Source organism: Microcaecilia unicolor, chromosome 2 (genome assembly GCF_901765095.1).
Source record: "Microcaecilia unicolor chromosome 2, aMicUni1.1, whole genome shotgun sequence".
Lineage (NCBI taxonomy): Eukaryota > Metazoa > Chordata > Amphibia > Gymnophiona > Siphonopidae > Microcaecilia > Microcaecilia unicolor.
The window spans coordinates 615,947,179-615,967,920 of record NC_044032.1 but is presented as its reverse complement, the minus strand read 5'-3'; the positions used below and the strand labels follow the sequence as shown (position 1 = coordinate 615,967,920).

The 20,742-nt window shown below is 41.4% G+C and overlaps 1 protein-coding gene across 1 annotated transcript in view; it reads right to left on the bottom strand.

Annotated features, from left to right (window-relative positions):
* Positions 1-20,742, bottom strand: part of LRBA (LPS responsive beige-like anchor protein) — a 1,257,537-nt gene that overhangs the window by 1,011,707 nt on the left and 225,088 nt on the right. The window contains 2 exon segments of the mRNA XM_030191657.1: positions 7,744-7,919; positions 8,211-9,254. Coding sequence (XP_030047517.1) covers positions 7,744-7,919; positions 8,211-9,254 — 1,220 coding nt within the window.

The following is a 20,742-nucleotide window of genomic DNA, read 5'->3' as shown; positions in this document are numbered from 1 at the left end:
CTGTAACAACAGGTTGGGCAAATCCTCTGGGCTAAAAAGCCGCACTGCAGAGGGGTCATCCGCTCCATCCGAGCGGGGATCTATCTCCTCCAAGGAATCCGCAAAGGATCGTTGGGAGACCTCAGACACGCTGCCCTCATCTACATCGGAGGAGACAAAAGTCCTCCAAGGCCTGGAAATCAACCGAGGGCGTTTACCTCTGGGAACCTCAACCTCTTTATCAGAAGAGGGAGCAGGGGCAGCGTTTTGCATGAGGAAAGCCTGATGCAGCAGCAAAACAAACTCGGGGGAGAAACCCCCCAGACTGTGCACTTCCGCAGCCTGGGCAACAGCCCTAGACGCACTCTCAACCGGCGCTCGCAATAGCGGGGGAGAGACATACTGCGCATCCAAAATGGCGTCCGGCGCGAAACTCCGTGAAGAAGCCGCGCGGGAAGAACGGCGCTTAACTTTAGCCGCTTTTGTGCCGTCGCCCAAATTAAGGGCGTTCATGGCATTAATGTCTCCAACCTCAAGGGCGGCCCCGAAGAAGCCGTCCGAGCCGCGTGGCCGGCCAAGATGGCGGAGGCGAGGAGCGGGGGATGGGCGTTTATGGCGGGAAAAAACCGCCACGCCGGAGGAACGACCGGGACATTCATCGGTCACTAAACTATCACCCTCAAGGGCGAATCAGGTTGTAAAACCCCCGCATCCCCTCTAGAAGCGCTCCAGCGATCCGGGGAGCGACCCTTTGCGCCCTCGCCCTCCGACGCCATTGCCACGAGGAGAAGAATCGGGGAACCCCCTGCCCGCTATAAAAAGGTAAAATTACCTGCTTGCCGCTCCGAGCTGTAACGAACTGGTGTCCCAGTGAGTAGCTGCAATGAACGTTTAAAGAAACGTCGAATTAAACGCCTTTAAAGACGTTTAAAAATATATTTTTTTTTTTTTTTTTTTTTTTTAACGGAGCCAGCGGGAGGGGGGAGAAAAGGAGGGACCTGGCACCACCAGGTTTGCACTTGCTCAAAAGAGCCCTCAACCCCAGGCCTCAACAAAACCTAAGGATTAGGCTTGGAGGCCTAGCCAGAGCTGCTGCTGTGTGTGACCACCACCTGCTGAGATAGAGAACATACTGGGGAGTTTCCGGCAGCACATGACCACATATAGGGAGGCAAAAGTTTGCTCTCTATCTCCACCTGCTGGTAGATGGACACAACCCACCAGTCTATGGATTGATCAGCTTGATGATATGGAAAAAAACTGGTTTAAGTCTGACTTGGTCTAGTGGTGTTCGTATCATTGGTAAAATTCTTTTAACAATATTTACATACCCTATGGGTATAACTGTGTGAAATACCTTAGAAAAATGTCTAAATAAAGTATTTTTGTTAATGATTTTGTAGTATCAAGTTTAGTTCATATTTATTGTTGATATGGCTTCTGTTTGTTTTTTCTCCTGTGGTTGCCCTTTGGTTTCCTTTTCCCCTGAAGGTCTGGCATCACACCCTTCTTCCAGATCACTTAAGGCACATCCAAATCCATCATGGTGGGGACATTGCCAAACTCCCAGACCTCGTATTCACTCTATCCAGGTAAGACATCTCGCCCACTGTCAAAACTCCTCTTCGACTACTCCTCCTGCTCAGGTTTTTTCTTTCCTCTATTAAATTATCAGTGAAACATAAATTCTACTTTAATACAAGATGATCTTCTCTCCAGTTATCTAGATTTTCTATGCCTGACAGAAACCTGGCTCCTGGGTGAGGAGGCTCATTTGTTCTCAAGTTTACCCGCAAACTAAACATTTCAAAATCTTTAATAATCTCATACCCCCACCATCAAAGAACTCTCCACCTGTTAATCTTACCTCTGAGCCTTGGTCTCATACTTTACCTCAAAGGGACAGCAGGAATATAGAGAAGCTTCATGCTATCATTCAACTTTCTCCGTCCCCCTTCCCCCCCCCCCCCCCCCCCCCCCCCCCCCCCCCCCCCCCCATTACTTCACTGCTCGAATCTTCCTCTCAGATCAATACAGCACCCTGTAACTCATTTAATATTGAATCTCTGTCCAAAATATTAGCTCAGTTACATAGTAACATAGTAGATGACGGCAGAAAAAGACCTGCACGGTCCATCCAGTCTGCCCAAGAAGATAAATTCATATGTGCTACTTTATTTGTACTGTCCTCTTCAGGGCACAGACCATATAAGTCTGTCCAGCCCTATCCCCGCTTCCCAACCACCAACCCCGCCTCCCACCACCAGCTCTGGCACAGACCGTATAAGTCTGCCCAGCACTATCCCTGCCTCCCACCATCGGCTCTGGCACAGACCGTATAAGTCTGCCCAGCACTATCCCCACCGCCCAACCACCAGCCCCGGCACAGACCATATAAGTCTGTCCAGCACTAGTCCCGCCGCCCAACCAGCCCCAGCACAGACCATATAAGTCTGCCCAGCACTAGCCCCGCCTCCCAACCACCAGCTCTGCCACCCATTCTAGGCTAAGCTCCTGAGGATCCCTTCCTTCTGCACAGGATTCCTTTATGTTTATCCCATGCATGTTTGAATTCCGTTACCGTTTTCATCTCCACCACCTCCCGCAGGAGGGCATTCCAAGCATCCACCACCCTCTCTGTGAAAAAGTACTTCCTGACATTCTTCTTGAGTCTGCCCCCCAGTTGAATATGAGCTTTTATTCTTTGGATCCACTTCCATCTAACTGGCTGGAACAGTCCTCCTCAGGACTACTTCCGTTTCTCCACTCTATGATAGCAAACAGTCCACCCTGTGGCTTGATTCCAACTTCACTTGAACTCATTAAATCCATCTTGAAAATGTCTAACTTGGATCCAATGCACACAAGCAACTATCATCCTATCTTTAATCTTTCTTTCCTGTCAAAAGTACTCAAGGCTGTAGTTTTCCAGCAACTGCAGATTTCAGGGCAGGCTTTAGCACTGAAAATGTCATTACTGCACTCCTGAGTGAACTTCAGAGTAACCTTGAGCAGGGTAAGATTGCATTAGTAGAGTATTTAGATCTCTCAGCTGCCCTTGACCTCATTGACCATACCCTTCTTCAGCACTTGGTTTCCTTGGGTATTTCAGTAACTGTTCTTAAATGGTTTACCTCTTTTCTGGAACATCGTTCCTTTCTAGTTGCTCAATTCACATTTATATCTACCTCACATACTCTTTCATGTGGCTTCTCCAAGGCTCAATTCTTTCACCCTCCCTTTTCAATCTAATTGTGAGCCCTTTAGCCCTACTTATTCGGACTTTTGGAATCAGTGCCTATTCATACGCTGATTTTCTCTTGATTCACTACACTGATCCAGCATCTGTTAACCTTTCACCTTTGCAAAATTTTCTGCAGGAAGTAGCAATATGGCTGAAGCATCATCTTGGACTGAACCCTGAAAAAAGTGGCCAGCTGGATTACGTGTTCCCTACCTATTCCCTCAGCTATGCCTATCTATTTTGATAGACGGGTTACCCCCATTAAATCATTCAGGTACCCTGGAATCATCCTTGATTCAGCACTGTCTTTCTACGCCCAAACTACATAAGAACATAAGAGTACCCATACTGGGTCGGACCAATGGTCCATCTAGCCCATTTCTAAACAGTGGCCAAGCCAGGTCACAAGTACTTAGCAGAAACCCAAACAGCAGCAACATTCCATGCTACCAATATCCCGGAGTAAGCAGTTGCTTCCCCATGTCTGCCTCAAAAGCAGACTATGGATTTTCCTCCAGGAATTTCACCTAACCTTTTTTAAACCCAGACACACTAACCACTGTTACTACATCCTCCGGCAATGAGTTTCAGAGCTTAACTATTCGTTGAGTGAAAAAATATTTCCTCCTATTTGTTTTAAAAGTATTTCCAAGTAGCTTCCTTGAGTTTCACCACTCAGGATTTTGTAGACCTCAATCATATCTCCCCTCATCCGTCTCTTTTCCAAGCTGAACAGCCCTAACCTCTTTAGCCTTTCCTCAAACAAGAGGAGTTCCATCCCCTTTATCATTTTGGTAACTCTTCATTGAACCTTTTCTAATTCTGCTATATCTTTTTTGAGATACCATGACCAGAACTGAACGCAATGGAGCGATTAAAAGGCATTATATTATTTTCGGTCTTATTCACCATACCTTTTCTAATAATTCCTATCATCCTGTATTTTTGGCCGCCGCCGCACACAGAGCAGAAGATTTCAGCTTATTATCTACAACACCTTATTCTTTTTTTTTTTTTTTTTTTTTGAGTGCTGACCCTAGCATCAGGTAACTATGATTCAGATTATTCTTTCCAACATGCATCACCTTGCATTTGTCCACATTAAATTTCATCTGCCATTTGGATGCCCAGTCTTCCAATTTCATAAAGCGTTCCTGGAATTTTTCAGAGTCCATATGTGTTTTAACATCTTTGAATAGTTTCATGTCATCTGCAAATTTAATCACCTCACTTATCATTCCAATTTCCATATCATTTATAAATATGTTAAATAGCACCAGTCCCAATATAGATCCATGTGGCACTCCACTGTTCACCCTCCTCCATTGAGAGAAATGACCATTTAACCCTACCCTGTTTTCAGGCCAATAACCAATTCCTAATCCACACCAGAACCTTGCCTCTTATCCCATTACTCTAATTTTCTCAGGAATCTCTCATGAGGAACTTTATCAAAGGCTTTCTGAAAATCTAGATAAATCAACCGGCTCACCTTTTTCCACATTTATTCAGAAATGAAGCAAATTGATTCTTTATAATAGTTTCCACTATTTTGCCCGGCACAGACATCAGGCTTACCGGTTTGCCATTTCCCAGATCACCTCTGGAACCCTTTTTAAAAACTGTCACATTGGTCACCCTCCAATCTTCAGGTACTACAGACGATTTTAATGACAGGTTACATATTGCAGATCACCAATTTCATGCTTGAGTTCTTTGAGTACCCTTGGATGTATGCCATCTGGTCCAGGTGATTTACTACTCTTTAATTTGTCAATCTGACTCAGTACATTTTCAAGGATTCACTGAGATTTTTCAGTTCCCCCACATCAGCCTCCTTGAAAATCATTTCCGGTACAGGCAGATCTCATTTCTTCTTCTGTAAAGACCGAAGCAAAGAATTCATCCAGTTTCTCCACCATGGCCTTGTCCTCCCTGAGTGCCCCTTTTGCTCCTTCGTGATCTAATGGTCCCATGGATTTCCTCACAGGCTACGTGCTTCTGAAAAAGTTGTTACTGTGTGTTTTAGCCTCTGCGGCAAGTTTCTCTTTATATTCTCTTTTAATCTAGGCTCTATAAAGCTGCTTAGAAGTTGAAGGGGATAATGTGCATTTTTTATCCTGCTCTTTCATTAAGCACACCTCTTTTACATTCAGCATTGTTAAAACCTCTCTAGTGGGACTCCTTAAATATCCTGTTTCAATAGTATCCTTCAAGGATACTCCACATTGAACCATGCGTTCCTGGGTGACTGTCGGCTGGTTTTTATTTTCTCAGATGCCTTACATCTGTACATAGCATAGTTGACTCCACATCACTTTGCCTTACATCTTTAGAATGCTAGCTCAATCCTTGGTTTATCTCAGTTTGATTACTGTAATTTTCTCTGTGCTGGATTTAAGGAGGGTGTCATAAAACAGGTGTAAATGGCCCAAAATAAAGCACCTAGGCTTGTCCTCAAGGTAGTGTGTTTTGATAGTCACTCCGTTATTATGCAAGCTGCACTGGCGGCCCATTAAAGCCAGTATTATTTTTTAAATTGTGTTTTTGTCTTTCAAATATTATATGGCACGACACCAGATTACGTGCAGCCTTTAACTATTCTCCTATGCAATATAATCTCTGGTTCTAAGGAAAACCTTAGACTTCATCTTCCAGATTGCAAAACAGTGCGCTATAAGTCAATTCTCTCTGCAGACTTTTAGATACCAAGGTGCTCAGTGGTGGAACTCACTGCCAAGGGTCAGCCTGATTTATTGGTATTCCACAAAAGACTGACAACTTTCCTCTTTGTGTTAGATTGTAACTGGCCATCAATGGTTTATTATTTAGTTCTTACTTGTATCTTGTGCTGCTCTGCTCTTGATATTTTGTTTATGGTATTGTAAACCTTACCTGTCATTTTATTTATTGTAAGCCACATTGAATTCAAGTATGTTTGAGGTAATGTAGGGTATAAATGGCAAAATAAATGTCTAAACATACTGAACAGAGCTGCTGAAAAGTCCTGGATAAAGTTATTCAGAGATACACATTGGGTCTGCATACTTGAATCTCTTTGGGTACTGTGGGGTCTATCCTTGTAAAGACAAAATAGTTTGGCACCATAAAGACACTGCCTGAATCAGGCCATCCCTCCAAAATCAGAAAAAGTGGTTTAAGGAAACTGCTAAGGAAGGTTTCTATGAGGCAACTGAGGCCTCTGGCTTAGACTGAAAAAAATCTTTACTGTTCAACTGCTTGAAGATTACTCAAACGTAGCCTGTATTTTGAGGGTAGCAAGAAGGAAAACACTGCTCATGAAAAACTATATGATGTACTGCATTGCATTTGTAAAGAATTGGGACACCAAGCATGTAGGACAAGGTTTTATAGTTTAATAAGATCATAGTACTTTTTTGCTCTCAGTGCTAACGGATGTGTAAAGAATCTTGTGTGTTAATCTAAGAATATTGTATTTGATTTGGAATTCAGTAGGGAGCTAGTGAAGACGTAAGAGTGGTGACACATGATAGTGGTGCTTTGCATGACAGGAAATCCTCAGGAAATCGGTGAAACCCGTGGAGTCGGGCGTTATCAGGGGAAGCCGATGGGACAGTTATATATTGTGACTGGGAAACAAGTTGGACAAGCATGAGCGAGCGCAGTATTTTGAAAAATTCTTGGAAAAAAAAAACGTCTGAAAGATAAGTTCACATTTTTTCATTTTGAGCACTATATTATTTGTTAGCACTGTTGAATTGAGGCAATAGCACTTATATTCGCAATTAAGAGTTAGCCCTATTTGCTATACCACTGGGCGAAATCAATCATGTTGCTTTGAAATTGGTGTTTTTTTCTGAGGGTACTCTCAACAAAAAATATTAAAAGTATTGCTAATATATATCATGAGTATTGGAGTATAAGCATTTATTAAGTGTTTCACTTTGGTGTGCTGTTAGCCTATTTCATATTGCGTGGATCTTTGGTTGTTGTATCCAATCAGTAAAACTACAGCAGCACAAAATGAGTGAGGTTCAAAAAAGTAGTCCAAGTGTAAGTAAGACATTCACATCAATTTATGGAACAGTGTCAAAAGTTGTGCAATAACCCTGGAGATATAAGGACTCGAAACAGCTGTGTTTCGGCACAGAAGCCCACGTCAATAGTCCATAAACTATAGTTACTCCAAGTACAAATGGATAACTATCTCCTCAAGTTCAAAAGACTGGCACGACTGCCTGCAGGGGTAACCTGATTTAGGTTTCAAGTCCTTTTTTCTCCAGGGTAATTGCACAGTTTTTGACCATTTTTATCTGTGCGCAATAAATTGATATGATCATCTTATGCTTGGACTCCTTTTTGGACCTCTCTTTGTGTTGCTGTTTGTTTGCCCTTGAGATATTCATTCTCCTCACCTACCACAGTAATACTACAGTATGCCTCCAAACTTGAACCTGACAGGATCCCAAAGAAGATTAATGCTGGGAAAGGCAGTGGCTTAAATACACTGAGTGACAACAATAAGCCATTATACAAACCTTCTCCACATCTGTATATCAGTTTCTATAGAAAATAAGAGATCTGTGAGCAGTCGCTGGTGCATTTGTGACCATTTAAATTCAGGGATGTGAAACACAGTAGATCTGGAATCTCTCCTCTGGCCATTAGAAGCAGATGCTGCCTCTGACCCCGAAGTCTCCTGATGTCTTGCTGCCTGCAGAGAGCAAATAGATTAAAGCATAAGAATAAACAGAAATAATGTTGCATAATAAATTGGTAATTTAAACTGATATTTTTAAATGGGCAAAACACTGCGGTGGTTGGCAGGATTTTTGCTGTTCAGCTGCTACATGTAAAAGAACGCTGCTGGAAAAAAGTGTATTCTGTAACAATACACAAATGGCATTTCCAAAAGAAAGAACAACATAGTTCCATTCATGTGTTATAAGACAAATGATTAAAGCCAGGAATAGCAACAGTAAGGCAACAAGCTTACATAGCTTACCTCCGGTAAAGGTTTATAAGGTTGCTCAGCAGCTTGACTTGTGCTAGCTTTCAGCTCAAGCCTCTCAGTATCAGATGCAATGCTTGAAACATCTAGTTTGGCAATTCTCTTCTCTGAGCCCCCAGGAACATCTATAGCATTTGTGGTTGAATCCACATCACTACCAGTTGCTATGGCTCCACTGACATCACTGGTCTCCTTGTTTTTCCTTTGAACCTCCTCCTCCTCTTCCTTTACGTTCCCATTTGCATCAAAATGTTGGTCATCCACTAGTTCCTTGATTTCTGAAGTCGCTATTGCTGGTAATGAAGGCAATTCCTCTGCCTCTTTAAAATCCACAGATGCTGGAATTTCTGTAGCAGATGTGTCAGGTTCTGTTGAGCTTTCCTGAATTTCACCTTCAATTGTCTTTTGCTCTTGTTTTGATTCTGAAATATTGGGGGGTGATAGGTAGCCGATCTCCTGCTTTTGATCAACATTCTCCCCATCTTCTGTTACCTTTACTGTTCCGTCTTCGGGTACTTCTGAAGCCTCAGGTGTACCATCTTCTGAGCTAATTTGTACAGCTACAAATGAGTCAGCATCAGAAGTACCTTCATCTCCATATTCCTTATCCTGGTTTATATCTATTTCAGCTGCTTCTACCCTTGAAGTAGTTTTGCTCTTAACCAAGTCCACCACTTCATCTACAGTAGTTGGTTCTAAGTGAATACCATCAGCACCAGACATACTGGTGCTGCTTTCTGCTTCATTCGTCTTTATTTCATGAGCTAAGCAACTGCTCTGCTCTTCATCATTAGAAACATGCTCAGTCTCGGTACTTTGCAGGCCCTGTTCCAGATCTAAACTCTCAGAAATTTCTGCTGTATCAGCTGCTATTTTCAGCTCCAAGAAAGAAGAACTTCTTGCAACTTCCATCTCTCTGTTAACACCTGAGATGGTTCTAACTGGATTTGAAGCGCCCTGATCAATTTCTTCATCTCTTTTTCCATCATATTCTCTGAACAACTGGGCCAGGCTTTCTTTGTGCATTTCAAATGTGACCTAAGACAAAAAAATATTTTCAAAGAGAAAAAATTACAATTTGTTTTCTCTGTGTTAAGATATTTATTGTGTTTTCAATAAAATGAATGTGAACTATCTTGAATGGCTTGCTCAGAAGGTACACTATATAAATAAAAAGGCATGTGTACAATGTCAATTATCAGACAATTCATAATACAGTAAAAACATAAAACTACCAGCAAATATATATAGAAGTGCGGAAATGAAATAGACTGCTTTCTTTCTTGGAAATCTGATCACATGCCTCCAGTTAAACCAAGGAGTTAAGAAAAAAAAATCTGCAAAATATTTCCTATAAGCCCACAAAAACTATACTGAGAAAGAACCATTAAGCTATGGGGCTGATAAACAACCAACAACACAGGAAAGAAAAAAAATTGGCTTACCTATTCCCTAGAACGCTTCCTAAAGATGTTCTATTCACTGCCTAACATTTGGATCTAAGTACATTAGCTCTCACCTTATGCAAGAAATGATTTAGCTGGCTGAAGTTTAAAATACAGATATTGATATTCAGCCAGCGGTGGCTAAGCTAGACCCAGATATTCAGTGACAGGCCCTATATCCAGGCAAAGGCACTGAATATCCAGATGCTTGGCAGCACACAGAAGCTATCTAGGTGCAGCCAAAATTCAGTGCCCTACCCACTTAGCTAACTATACATACAGTAGTGAGGACTGCTTTTTATGCCATCCAACATGTCCAGTTAGATATCTAGGCACTAACACTGGAAATCAGCAGTGTGCAGATAACTCCTGGCTCTGCCCCTGACTTGGCCCAGCACTAACCAGAGTGTCCTGTGGCAATACAAGTAGATATTCAGCAGTGCTATCCTGTTAAGTGTCATTGAATATCTGGTTTTAGGCAGCCTAGTGTGATTTAACTGGGCAGAAACCTCTCATGCCTAATTAAAATCACAGAAATCAAGCATCTACAAGGGAAAAAAAAAAAAAAAATTCCAGCCCTCGCTAAGGCTTCTTGATGCACAGTAAGAAAGACTCTTTGAATAATACCACAGACATCATGAAATATCCACACCTTATTCCTAAAATTGGCTTATGATTTCTAGCATATCCTCAGAGTCCAGTCTTTATCAGTTTCCAGATGAAAAAAAAAGGGTAGATCTTGCAATTTCTTCATTTTCTGTATTCTCCAGAATCTGAGTGATCAAATTTCAAGTTTCATTTCTTTATATATCACTTATTGCAATTATCGCTTAAGTGATTTACAACAGGGTTCAGGATGGGTAAGATTGAAGTGGGGATGGGAAAGGGATGAGTAAGTTTCTAGCGGGGACAGGTGGGGATGGGTATGATTCCAGCGGGGACAGGCAGGGGTGGTTAAGATTTCTGTCCCTGTGCAACTCTCTAGAGCTGACAATACCCCCTGCAGGAGACAGTGTGATTAGCGGAAAGCCACCCCTAAAAACCATGACAGAGACACTGCCAATACTCGACATAAGGCAAAAAAATCTAGTGTACTGCTACTACACAGATGAAATAGGCCGAAGTATTGCAGCTCAGCACGAGCCCAACACCAAGTGAAAACACTGGCCCTACTCCGTAAACTAGCACAAGGGAAGGGGAAGCATGAGCTCGACACCAGCACTGACTCCTGGAAATCTCATGTGGGAGTCATAAAGCAAATACAACAGTACTGAAGCCGAATTTCTCTAAAACAAATTGGAAGGAGATGCACAAAAGGCTATGTGTGCCCCGGATGACCAGAGCAATCACAGAAATAGGGCAAAACAGTGCTGTAAGTCCCAAGGAGGAGGAAAAAGCCTCAGAACCCCTCCTATACCTTGTGTCTTTCTTATCGGTATTAGGTTCTATAGGGTGATCATCGGCATTAGAACTTCCCCCTGTAATTTATTTAAACTCACTATTAAACAGTGAAAAGGGAGGGTGAAAGAATTGAGCCTTGGAGAATCCACATGAAAGAGTATGTGAGGTAGATATAAATGTGAATTGAGTAACTAGAAAGGAACGATGTTCCAGAAAAGAGGTAAACCATTTAAGAACAGTTCCTGAAATACCCAAGGAAACCAAGTGCTGAAGAAGGGTATGGTCAATGAGGTCAAGGGCAGCTGAGAGATCTAAATACTCTACTAATGCAATCTTACCCTGCTCAAGGTTACTCTGAAGTTCACTCAGGAGTGCAGTAATGACATTTTCAGTGCTAAAGCCTGCCCTGAAATCTGCAGTTGCTGGAAAACTACAGCCTTGAGTACTTTTGACAGGAAAGAAAGATTAAAGATAGGATGATAGTTGCTTGTGTGCATTGGATCCAAGTTAGACATTTTCAAGATGGATTTAATGAGTTCAAGTGAAGTTGGAATCAAGCCACAGGGTGGACTGTTTGCTATCATAGAGTGGAGAAACGGAAGTAGTCCTGAGGAGGACTGTTCCAGCCAGTTAGATGGAAGTGGATCCAAAGAATAAAAGCTCATATTCAACTGGGGGGCAGACTCAAGAAGAATGTCAGGAAGTACTTTTTCACAGAGAGGGTGGTGGATGGAATGTTGCTGCTGTTTGGGTTTCTGCTAAGTACTTGTGACCTGGCTTGGCCACTGTTTAGAAATGGGCTAGATGGACCATTGGTCCGACCCAGTATGGGTACTCTTATGTTCTTATGTAGTTTGGGCGTAGAAAGACAGTGCTGAATCAAGGATGATTCCAGGGTACCTGAATGATTTAATGGGGGTAACCCGTCTATCAAAATAGATAGGCATAGCTGAGGGAATAGGTAGGGAACACGTAATCCAGCTGGCCACTTTTTTCAGGGTTCAGTCCAAGATGATGCTTCAGCCATATTGCTACTTCCTGCAGAAAATTTTGCAAAGGTGAAAGGTTAACAGATGCTGGATCAGTGTAGTGAATCAAGAGAAAATCAGCGTATGAATAGGCACTGATTCCAAAAGTCCGAATAAGTAGGGCTAAAGGGCTCACAATTAGATTGAAAAGGGAGGGTGAAAGAATTGAGCCTTGGAGAAGCCACATGAAAGAGTATGTGAGGTAGATATAAATGTGAATTGAGCAACTAGAAAGGAACGATGTTCCAGAAAAGAGGTAAACCATTTAAGAACAGTTACTGAAATACCCAAGGAAACCAAGTGCTGAAGAAGGGTATGGTCAATGAGGTCAAGGGCAGCTGAGAGATCTAAAAACTCTACTAATGCAATCTTACCCTGCTCAAGGTTACTCTGAAGTTCACTCAGGAGTGCAGTAATGACATTTTCAGTGCTAAAGCCTGCCCTGAAATCTGATTGACGGGGGTGTAGGGCATGAATGGACTCCGTGTAGGATTGCAGTTGCTGGAAAACTACAGCCTTGAGTACTTTTGACAGGAAAGAAAGATTAAAGATAGGATGATAGTTGCTTGTGTGCATTGGATCCAAGTTAGACATTTTCAAGATGGATTTAATGAGTTCAAGTGAAGTTGGAATCAAGCCACAGGGTGGACTGTTTGCTATCATAGAGTGGAGAAACGGAAGTAGTCCTGAGGAGGACTGTTCCAGCCAGTTAAGATGGAAGTGGATCCAAAGAATAAAAGCTCATATTCAACTGGGGGGCAGACTCAAGAAGAATGTCAGGAAGTACTTTTTCACGGAGAGGGTGGTGGATGCTTGGAATGCCCTCCTGCGGGAGGTGGTGGAGATGAAAACGGTAACGGAATTCAAACATGCATGGGATAAACATAAAGGAATCCTGTGCAGAAGGACGGGATCCTCAGGAGCTTAGCCTAGAATAGGTGGCAGAGCTGGTGGTTGAGAGGCGGGGCTAGTGCTGGGCACACTTATACGGTCTGTGCCGGGGCTGATGGTTGGGAGGCGGGACTAGTGCTGGGCAGACTTATATGGTCTGTGCCGGGGCTGGTGGTTAGGCGGTGGGAATAGTGCTGGGCAGACTTATACGGTCTGTGCCCTGAAGAGGACAGTACAAATAAAGTAGCACATATGAATTTATCTTCTTGGGCAGACTGGATGGACCGTGCAGGTCTTTTTCTGCCGTCATCTACTATGTTACTATGTTACTATGTAAACAGTGAACCAAAGAACAATTTGTAAGTCAAATCACAAAGACTTAGCTTTCATAGATCAAAAGACTTAGCTTTCAATCTGATGTGCTTGGCTATAGACTCCCCATCGAATAATACCAAAGTTTCACCCGTTGGCTGTTTCAAGATGTGTCAAGTCAATTCTATAAACGTGAGAAAAACAATCAAAAGCTACTCTTAAAAGTTCTTAAAAATTACATACTATGAAAATTGTGTAATTACCAGTGCTCTTGAAATTACTTTAACAATCCTTATAATACTTGCCAGCTCTTTCGAACTGCTCTATATTTCAGCATCAGAGGGTTTTCCTCAATATGGCCAAAGGAGACGGATTTAAAAAAAAAAAAAAAAAAAACTCAGAAAACTAATAACCCCGGATCCATTCAGAAAAAAAAACTTTCTATTTTCAAATTTAAGCCTTTTGGTTTTTCAGTATCTAAATTTAAAAATCCACTCTTGTTTTTGCAAAAGGCATTTAGACTGGTCACCGATATTTTCATTGACACGATCAACGGCACAGCAACGGAGTGAACAATGAATGTCCCTTCGACAAGCAAAGCTCCTTAAGAGGTGCCTGCATCCTTTCATTTTTTTAAAAAGCTCGTGCTCACTTATTCTTACCTTAAGAGGTTGATTAGTTTGTCCAACATAACATTGAGCAAGAGCATGTGATTAATGTATACAACAAAATCAGTACTGCAGGTGGTTGAATATCAACAGAAATCTTCTCTGAAAACCTGAGTCAACAATCCAAGGGCCCTGTTTACTAAGGTGCACTAGTATTTTTAGTGCATGCTAAAAATTAGCACACGCTAATGCTAGACACACCCATAGGAATATATGGGTGTCTCTAGCATTAGCGCACACTAAAAACACTAGAACACCTACAGCGTGGTTTAATAAACAGGGCCCGAAGTGTATACCTCTTTCATTATCTCACAAATTTTGCAATTCTGGCATTTTATATGTTGTCCTTCAGGCTCCGTATCCTTTTCAAAAATGTTTTTATCAATATCTGAAGGACTCAAAAGTTCTTTTAAGTTCTGATGTCTGCTGAAAGCAATCCTCCGATCTCAGTCTTTAAATGCTGGTTGTTTTGATATTAAATTACAATGTTTTTCTTAAATAATGTATCATTTTTTCAAACCCTAGAGTGTATTGCAAAACACAAGCGATCGCTTCTTGACCCCTCTCTCGTCAATCTCCTCCCGCCCAGGAATGCCAAACCTGCTGCTCGTTCCTACCTCCACCTTCACTTCCCAAACTGTAAGGGTGTCAAGTACAAGAAGATCTTCGCCTCATCCTTCCGCTATTGGAGTCCTAAGCACTGGAATGTTCTCCCACAACACCTTAAAACTCAAGCGGACCACGCCCTCTTCAAGAAGTTGTTGAAGACCTACTTCTTTGCCAAGACCTACTCCTCACTTTATACCGCTGCTTGATGCACCCTCCCTGGCTCCTAACCTGCTAGTTCACCCTGTTAGATGTTTTTTAGCCCCCTGCATACTCCGTGTATACTCTTCTAAGTTTTCCTATTTTGTAATTTTATTTAATTTTTGTAAGCCACATTGTGCCTGCATGAGTGGGAAAATGTGGGATATAAGTGAACAATAAATAAATATATCTTTGTTCTTATACTTAGTGTTCCCATATGCTTTTTGTACCAAAGTCCTTGGATAACCTCTCAATCAGATGTTCCTTTAAATCTTTTGCTTGCTGTTTAAAATCAGCCATTGTGGTACAAATTGTTCTGAAATCTCAGAAATTGGGAAAATGGAAGACTTTCTTAGCGAAGAGGGATGATTGCTGGAAAAATGTGTTTCTCTCCTTTCTATACACTGTTGTCAAGAAGGTATCTTTAAGTATATTGACTCTAATATCAAAAAAATACCAGTCATCGCATGGTAACTCATACTGAATTGAGTTTTCAAATGACGAAAATTCAACCAGTCATGGAAATTCTTCAGGGTTGCCTCTGATCCTGTCCACTCCATAAAGTTATCAATATATCTTAACCATTTCTTGGATGTATCTAGAGAAATTGATGATCTTATTTTCAAAATCTTGCATAAATAAATTGTCCACTGACGGAACCTTACTGGCTCCCATGGTCACTCCTGATACGTGTTGAAAATATTATATTACTATACCTAAAAACAATTATTCTGCATTGACAGAGCTGCTAATTGTATAATCAAAGAAGTAGGGACCTGAGACGACTCCTACTTGTATAAGATATTTTTCTAAAGCTGCTAGAGCTTCCACTTGACGTACAGAGTGCCTTAACATGCAAAGATACTAAAAAGATAACGTCTGTAGTGTCTACTACTACTACTACTATTTAGCATTTCTACAGTGCTACAAGGCATACACAGCGCTGCTACCTCTTCCAATTTCACCAAATCTGCTGAATCTTTTATGTAAGAAAAACCTTTACTTACTAAAGGTCTTTAAAAAGAGTCAACAAATATTGATAAAGGTTCTAACCAAGAACCTCTGCTGGAAACTATCGGTCTACCTAGTGTTTTATGAAGTCTCTTATGAATTTTGGGCAAAATATAGAAAACTGGAACTTTTGGATGTGAGGCATTCAGACACTCCTGCTTAGTCAATATCCCATCATTAGCAGCTTGTAAAGTAATGGACTTAATCTCAGCTCTAAGATCTTCAGTTACATAGTAACATAGTAGATGATGGCAGAAAAAGACCTGCACGGCCCATCCAGTCTGCCCAACAAGACAACTCATGTGTGCTACTTTTGTGTATAGCCTACTTTGATTTGTACCTGTGCTCTTCAGCGCACAAACCGTATAAGTCTGCCCAGCACTAGCCCCGCCTCCCAACCACCGGCTCTGGCACAGACCGTATAAGTCTGCCCAGCGCTATCCCTGCCTCCAGTCCCGCCTCCCACCACTGGCTCTGGCACAGACCGTATAAGTCTGCCCCGCACTATCCCCGCCTCCCACTACCGGCTCTGCTATCCAATCTCGGTTAAGCTCCTGAGGATCCTTTCCTTCTGAACAGGATTCCTTTATGTTTATCCCACGCATGTTTGAATTCCGTTACCGTTTTCTCTTTCAACAATCTTTAATAATCTTTAGTAACTGATAACTCTTTGTATACCTCTGAATCATAATCTTCAAGATCTAACAATCACTCTCCCCTTGTCTGCTCTACATACTCTATCAGTCCTACTGCGAAGATTCAGAAGAGCTTCTGATTCATCTTTAGTCAAATTAAAATTGTGATGTATTTTATTCTGAAAAGAAATCTATGAATGTCACATACAACGATGTCTTTAAATACCATCAGATTGGCACTTGGGGGAATTTCATGTGCACTGGTGATTTATTACACAATTTTCATAGTATGTAATTTTTAAGAACTTTTAAGACTGGATTTTGATGATAGCTGTTTTAAAGATGTGTCAATTCTATAAATGTGAGAAAAACAAACAGGTGAAACTTTGGCCTTAGTCGATAGGGAGTATAGTGAAACATGAGTTTGAAAGCTAAGTCTTTTTGGATTTGAGTCACAGATTGTTCTTTGGTTCACCGTTTAATAGTTTAAGTATAGAGGTTAAATGATTTCAGGCAGAGGTTTTAATGCCGGTGATCAGCCCATGTAACCCAATACCAATAACATATAAGGTATAGGAGGGGTTCTAAGGCTTTTCCTCCCGCTTCTGTCATACTCTGTAGCTTTAATTTACTTATAATTAAAAAGTATACGTTATAACCAGCATTTGCAAGAGAGTTTCCTCACAAGACAGTAATTATATACCTACTGAAAAATACCACAAATAAAGGTTTTTAAATAACCATTTATATTTTATTGGACAAATACTTTCCTGTTACAGCCACAAGCCTATTTATATTACCATACAGAACATTTAATCCAAAAGGTATATTTAAACTAATAAAAGTGCTTCCTTCCATTTCATTATAAACATTTTATCAATATGATATTTCAAATCCAAAGAAATCTGAAATGACGTATTATTTCCTCTACTAACCAAATAAGGCTAACCATTTAAAAATAGGTCCAAGAAAATTTTACTTGAGACTTGCATTAATGGTTGGTGCAAAAGCTACTGATGACATACTCTGAGGAAGAGCTGTTAACAGAAAAAGAAGCTGTCACCTGTGAATTTTTACTGAGGCATTTTTAGAACACTAACAACCTTTCTGCTAGCAAATGCTATACAGAGTTCAGATTAACCTCCATCAGAAGGGAAACTGAGCCTCCCTTAAAAATGTAATGCTGTTCATTACATAAAGGACAGCATCCACCAGACATTACTGGGTAAAACAATTACCACAGGAATAACACAAAACACTGTGTAAGTAAGACATTTTAAGTAAAAATAGGGAAGCTTGAAGCTGTACACTTCTGAATCCTTCAGAGTACAGTAGCAAGAGTAGTGCAATTATACTAGAAAAGCCACTGCTGCTTATAAAGTGTAGTGCAGCTGTGGGAGGAGAGAGCTACAGTGACAAACAGCCTCCCTGCTGCAAAGGTGGCAGGAAATCTATCAAACTGGACAATAAAATTGCAATTGAGTTTCTCTGGCTTTTTATAGCAGACACGTTTATCTTGATGTGGAGCTCTGCAAAGCCTATCTAATTTTGTAACACTAGTTCTTTATCTGAAAAAAAGTGTTGTAAATTAGTGGTGGGGTGGTACAAAAATGTGAAACTAGAATAAATAAGCATACACTCCATATAATTACAGGCAAATGAAAAAAAAAAAAAACAGTGCACTACATTTTTCCAATAGAAATGCTTCTTCTAGGTACTTTTTATATTCTGCCATTCTTATCCAATTCATAGCAGATTACAAGACACTGGCTCCCCATCAAAGAACCTATCAACTTTAAAGTCCACACATTAATCCACAAGATAATACACGGCGATTCTCCGACCTATATGACAAATCTAGTTGACCTCCCAGCAAGAAACATGTCTGTATCCTCGCGAAATTACCTCAACCTGCACTACCCCAACTGTAAAGGTCTCAAGTACAAAACTTATCATGGATCCAATTTCTCCTTCCTGGGCAGCCAACTCTGGAACGCCCTCCCTAGACAGACATATCCGATCAATTCATGACCATTTACCTTTCAGGAAAGCATTAAAAACCCATTTACTCAAGCGAGCCTACCCTAAAGACCCTGATTAAACTTATGAACCCATCTACCTAACGAACACCGAAGAAACAACAACGACATTGACCCAGACCATATCTCCCACATCACCTATCCCTACCAACTCATCCATTCTATCACTACCCCCCTATCGCCTATCTCTACCGACCCACCCAGGCTATTCCTATGTTATATTTAATTTCTTACCTTATCTAACAAAATTCTGTATAACTTAATACTATGTAAGCCGCATTGAACCTGCTTTTAGTGGGTAAGTGCGGGATACAAATGTATTAAATAAATAAATTATATTCTTACACAACCTCAAGACAAACAATAACTAGGTATACCTAGGATAAACATAAGCAATACTACCTTGTATGCAGTACTTCCTGTTTCAATTACTGTTCCAAAAAAATGTAAGAAACAGAAATGTCTTCAACTGCCTTCAAAACAAGGAAAATATTGCTGCAGCAGTGTCTTCAACCTGGATGGTAGTAACCACCATTAATTCAGTTTTGTCAAGATTGACTTTAAACCCAGCTACATGGCCCATCCTATATAATAATTCTCACCTCCAACAGGATGTGCTTGGGACCGTGCCTGCCGGAAGTGGTCTGCTAGGCAGGCACGCACTGACCTCAGTGACATCAGTGACAGACAGTTTGGCAAAGCAAAACAATCTTGAGTGCTGGCCATTAGGACACAGGGTTGATAGGAGAGTTTTAAAAGACTGAAGGAACCGAAAGTGTTAAATGGGGGGAGGGGGGGAGTTCTGAAAGACATGAACATTTGGGAAAGGAAAACAATCTGAATGCTGGCCATTAGGACACAGGGTAGATAGGAGAGTTTTAAAAGACTGAAGGAAACGAAAGTGTTAAACTGGAGAAGGGGGGGGAGTTGTGAATGACAAAGACATGCAAATTTGGGACAGGAAAACAATCTCAATGCTGGCCATTAGCACACAGGGTACATAGGACAGTTTTAAAAGACTGAAGGAACCAAAAGTGTTCAGGGTGGGGGGGCAAGTTCTGAATGAATGAAAGAAATTAAAATTTACGAGAGGAACACAATCTGAATGCCGGGCATTTGTACACAGGGTAGATAGGACACTTTTTTTTAAAAATGAAAGACGTGAAAGTATTACATCTTGGGGGAGGGGTGAGGAGGAAAGCGGTGGGGTATCCGGATACTGGGCGTTAGGGCCACGGGGGTACATAGACTTTTGAAAGCCTTAAGGAACACAAAGTGTGGGAAGGAGGAGGAAAAGGAGGGGAGGGAACGGGGTGAGGGGCATTAGGAACAGGGGAGGGAGCCCTGTCACACACTCTCATTCTCACACACACACTGTCACACAGACAGTCTCACTCTGTCACACACCCGCACATTCATTCTGGCTCTCTCTCTCAAACATACACACTCCCAGGAAAACCTTGCTAGCGCCCGTTTCATTCGTTCCAGAAACAGGCCTTTTTTACTAGTCTCCAATAACTCCTGCAATATTATGGGGAGAGTCAGTCTAGAGTTCTCAACATACAATAAGATGCAGGTGAAAAGCACTATTTTATGTTGATCCTACAACCTAAATCCCTTAATATCTAAATTAGAGCAAGTCCTACTCGCTAATGACTCTGTAGTGACAGGGCGCAACTCTGCCTAGTACCTCTGTCTATACCAAATGGAGTTATAAAAGATAATGGGGGCTTAAAATTTCTGAATCCAAATGCAAAAATTATTCCCAACCCCCACCTTATACATTACCATACAAAAGTAATCTCAGCGGACCCTGTCAAAGCTTTCTCCGCATCTATGACTAAAGTGTGGATTCTAAATAGGTCCTCCGGGCCTTCTAAATAATAGTACACTTAATATCTGCTACTTGGGTATGAAGCCTACTTGATAAGAATTTTTCTTTTTCTTTTTTTTTTCAGTTATTCAAAATCATCATCAGTCCAATTTCACTTTACTAGCCTCTGTTTCCAGCAGTTACCACACCATGGTAAAATCAAAATTTGCTGAAAATGAAAGTTATTGTAAACGATTAGAGTACATGTGGAGGTCGCTCGGACATAGTAACATAGTAGATGACGGCAGAAAAAGACCTGCACGGTCCATCCAGTCTGCCCAACAAGACAAACATATGTGTATACCTTACCTTGATTTGTACCTGCCTTATTCAGGGCACAGACCATACAAGTCTGCCCAGTAGTACTTCCCGCCTCCCAACCACCAGTCCCGCCTCCCATCACCGGCTCTGGCACA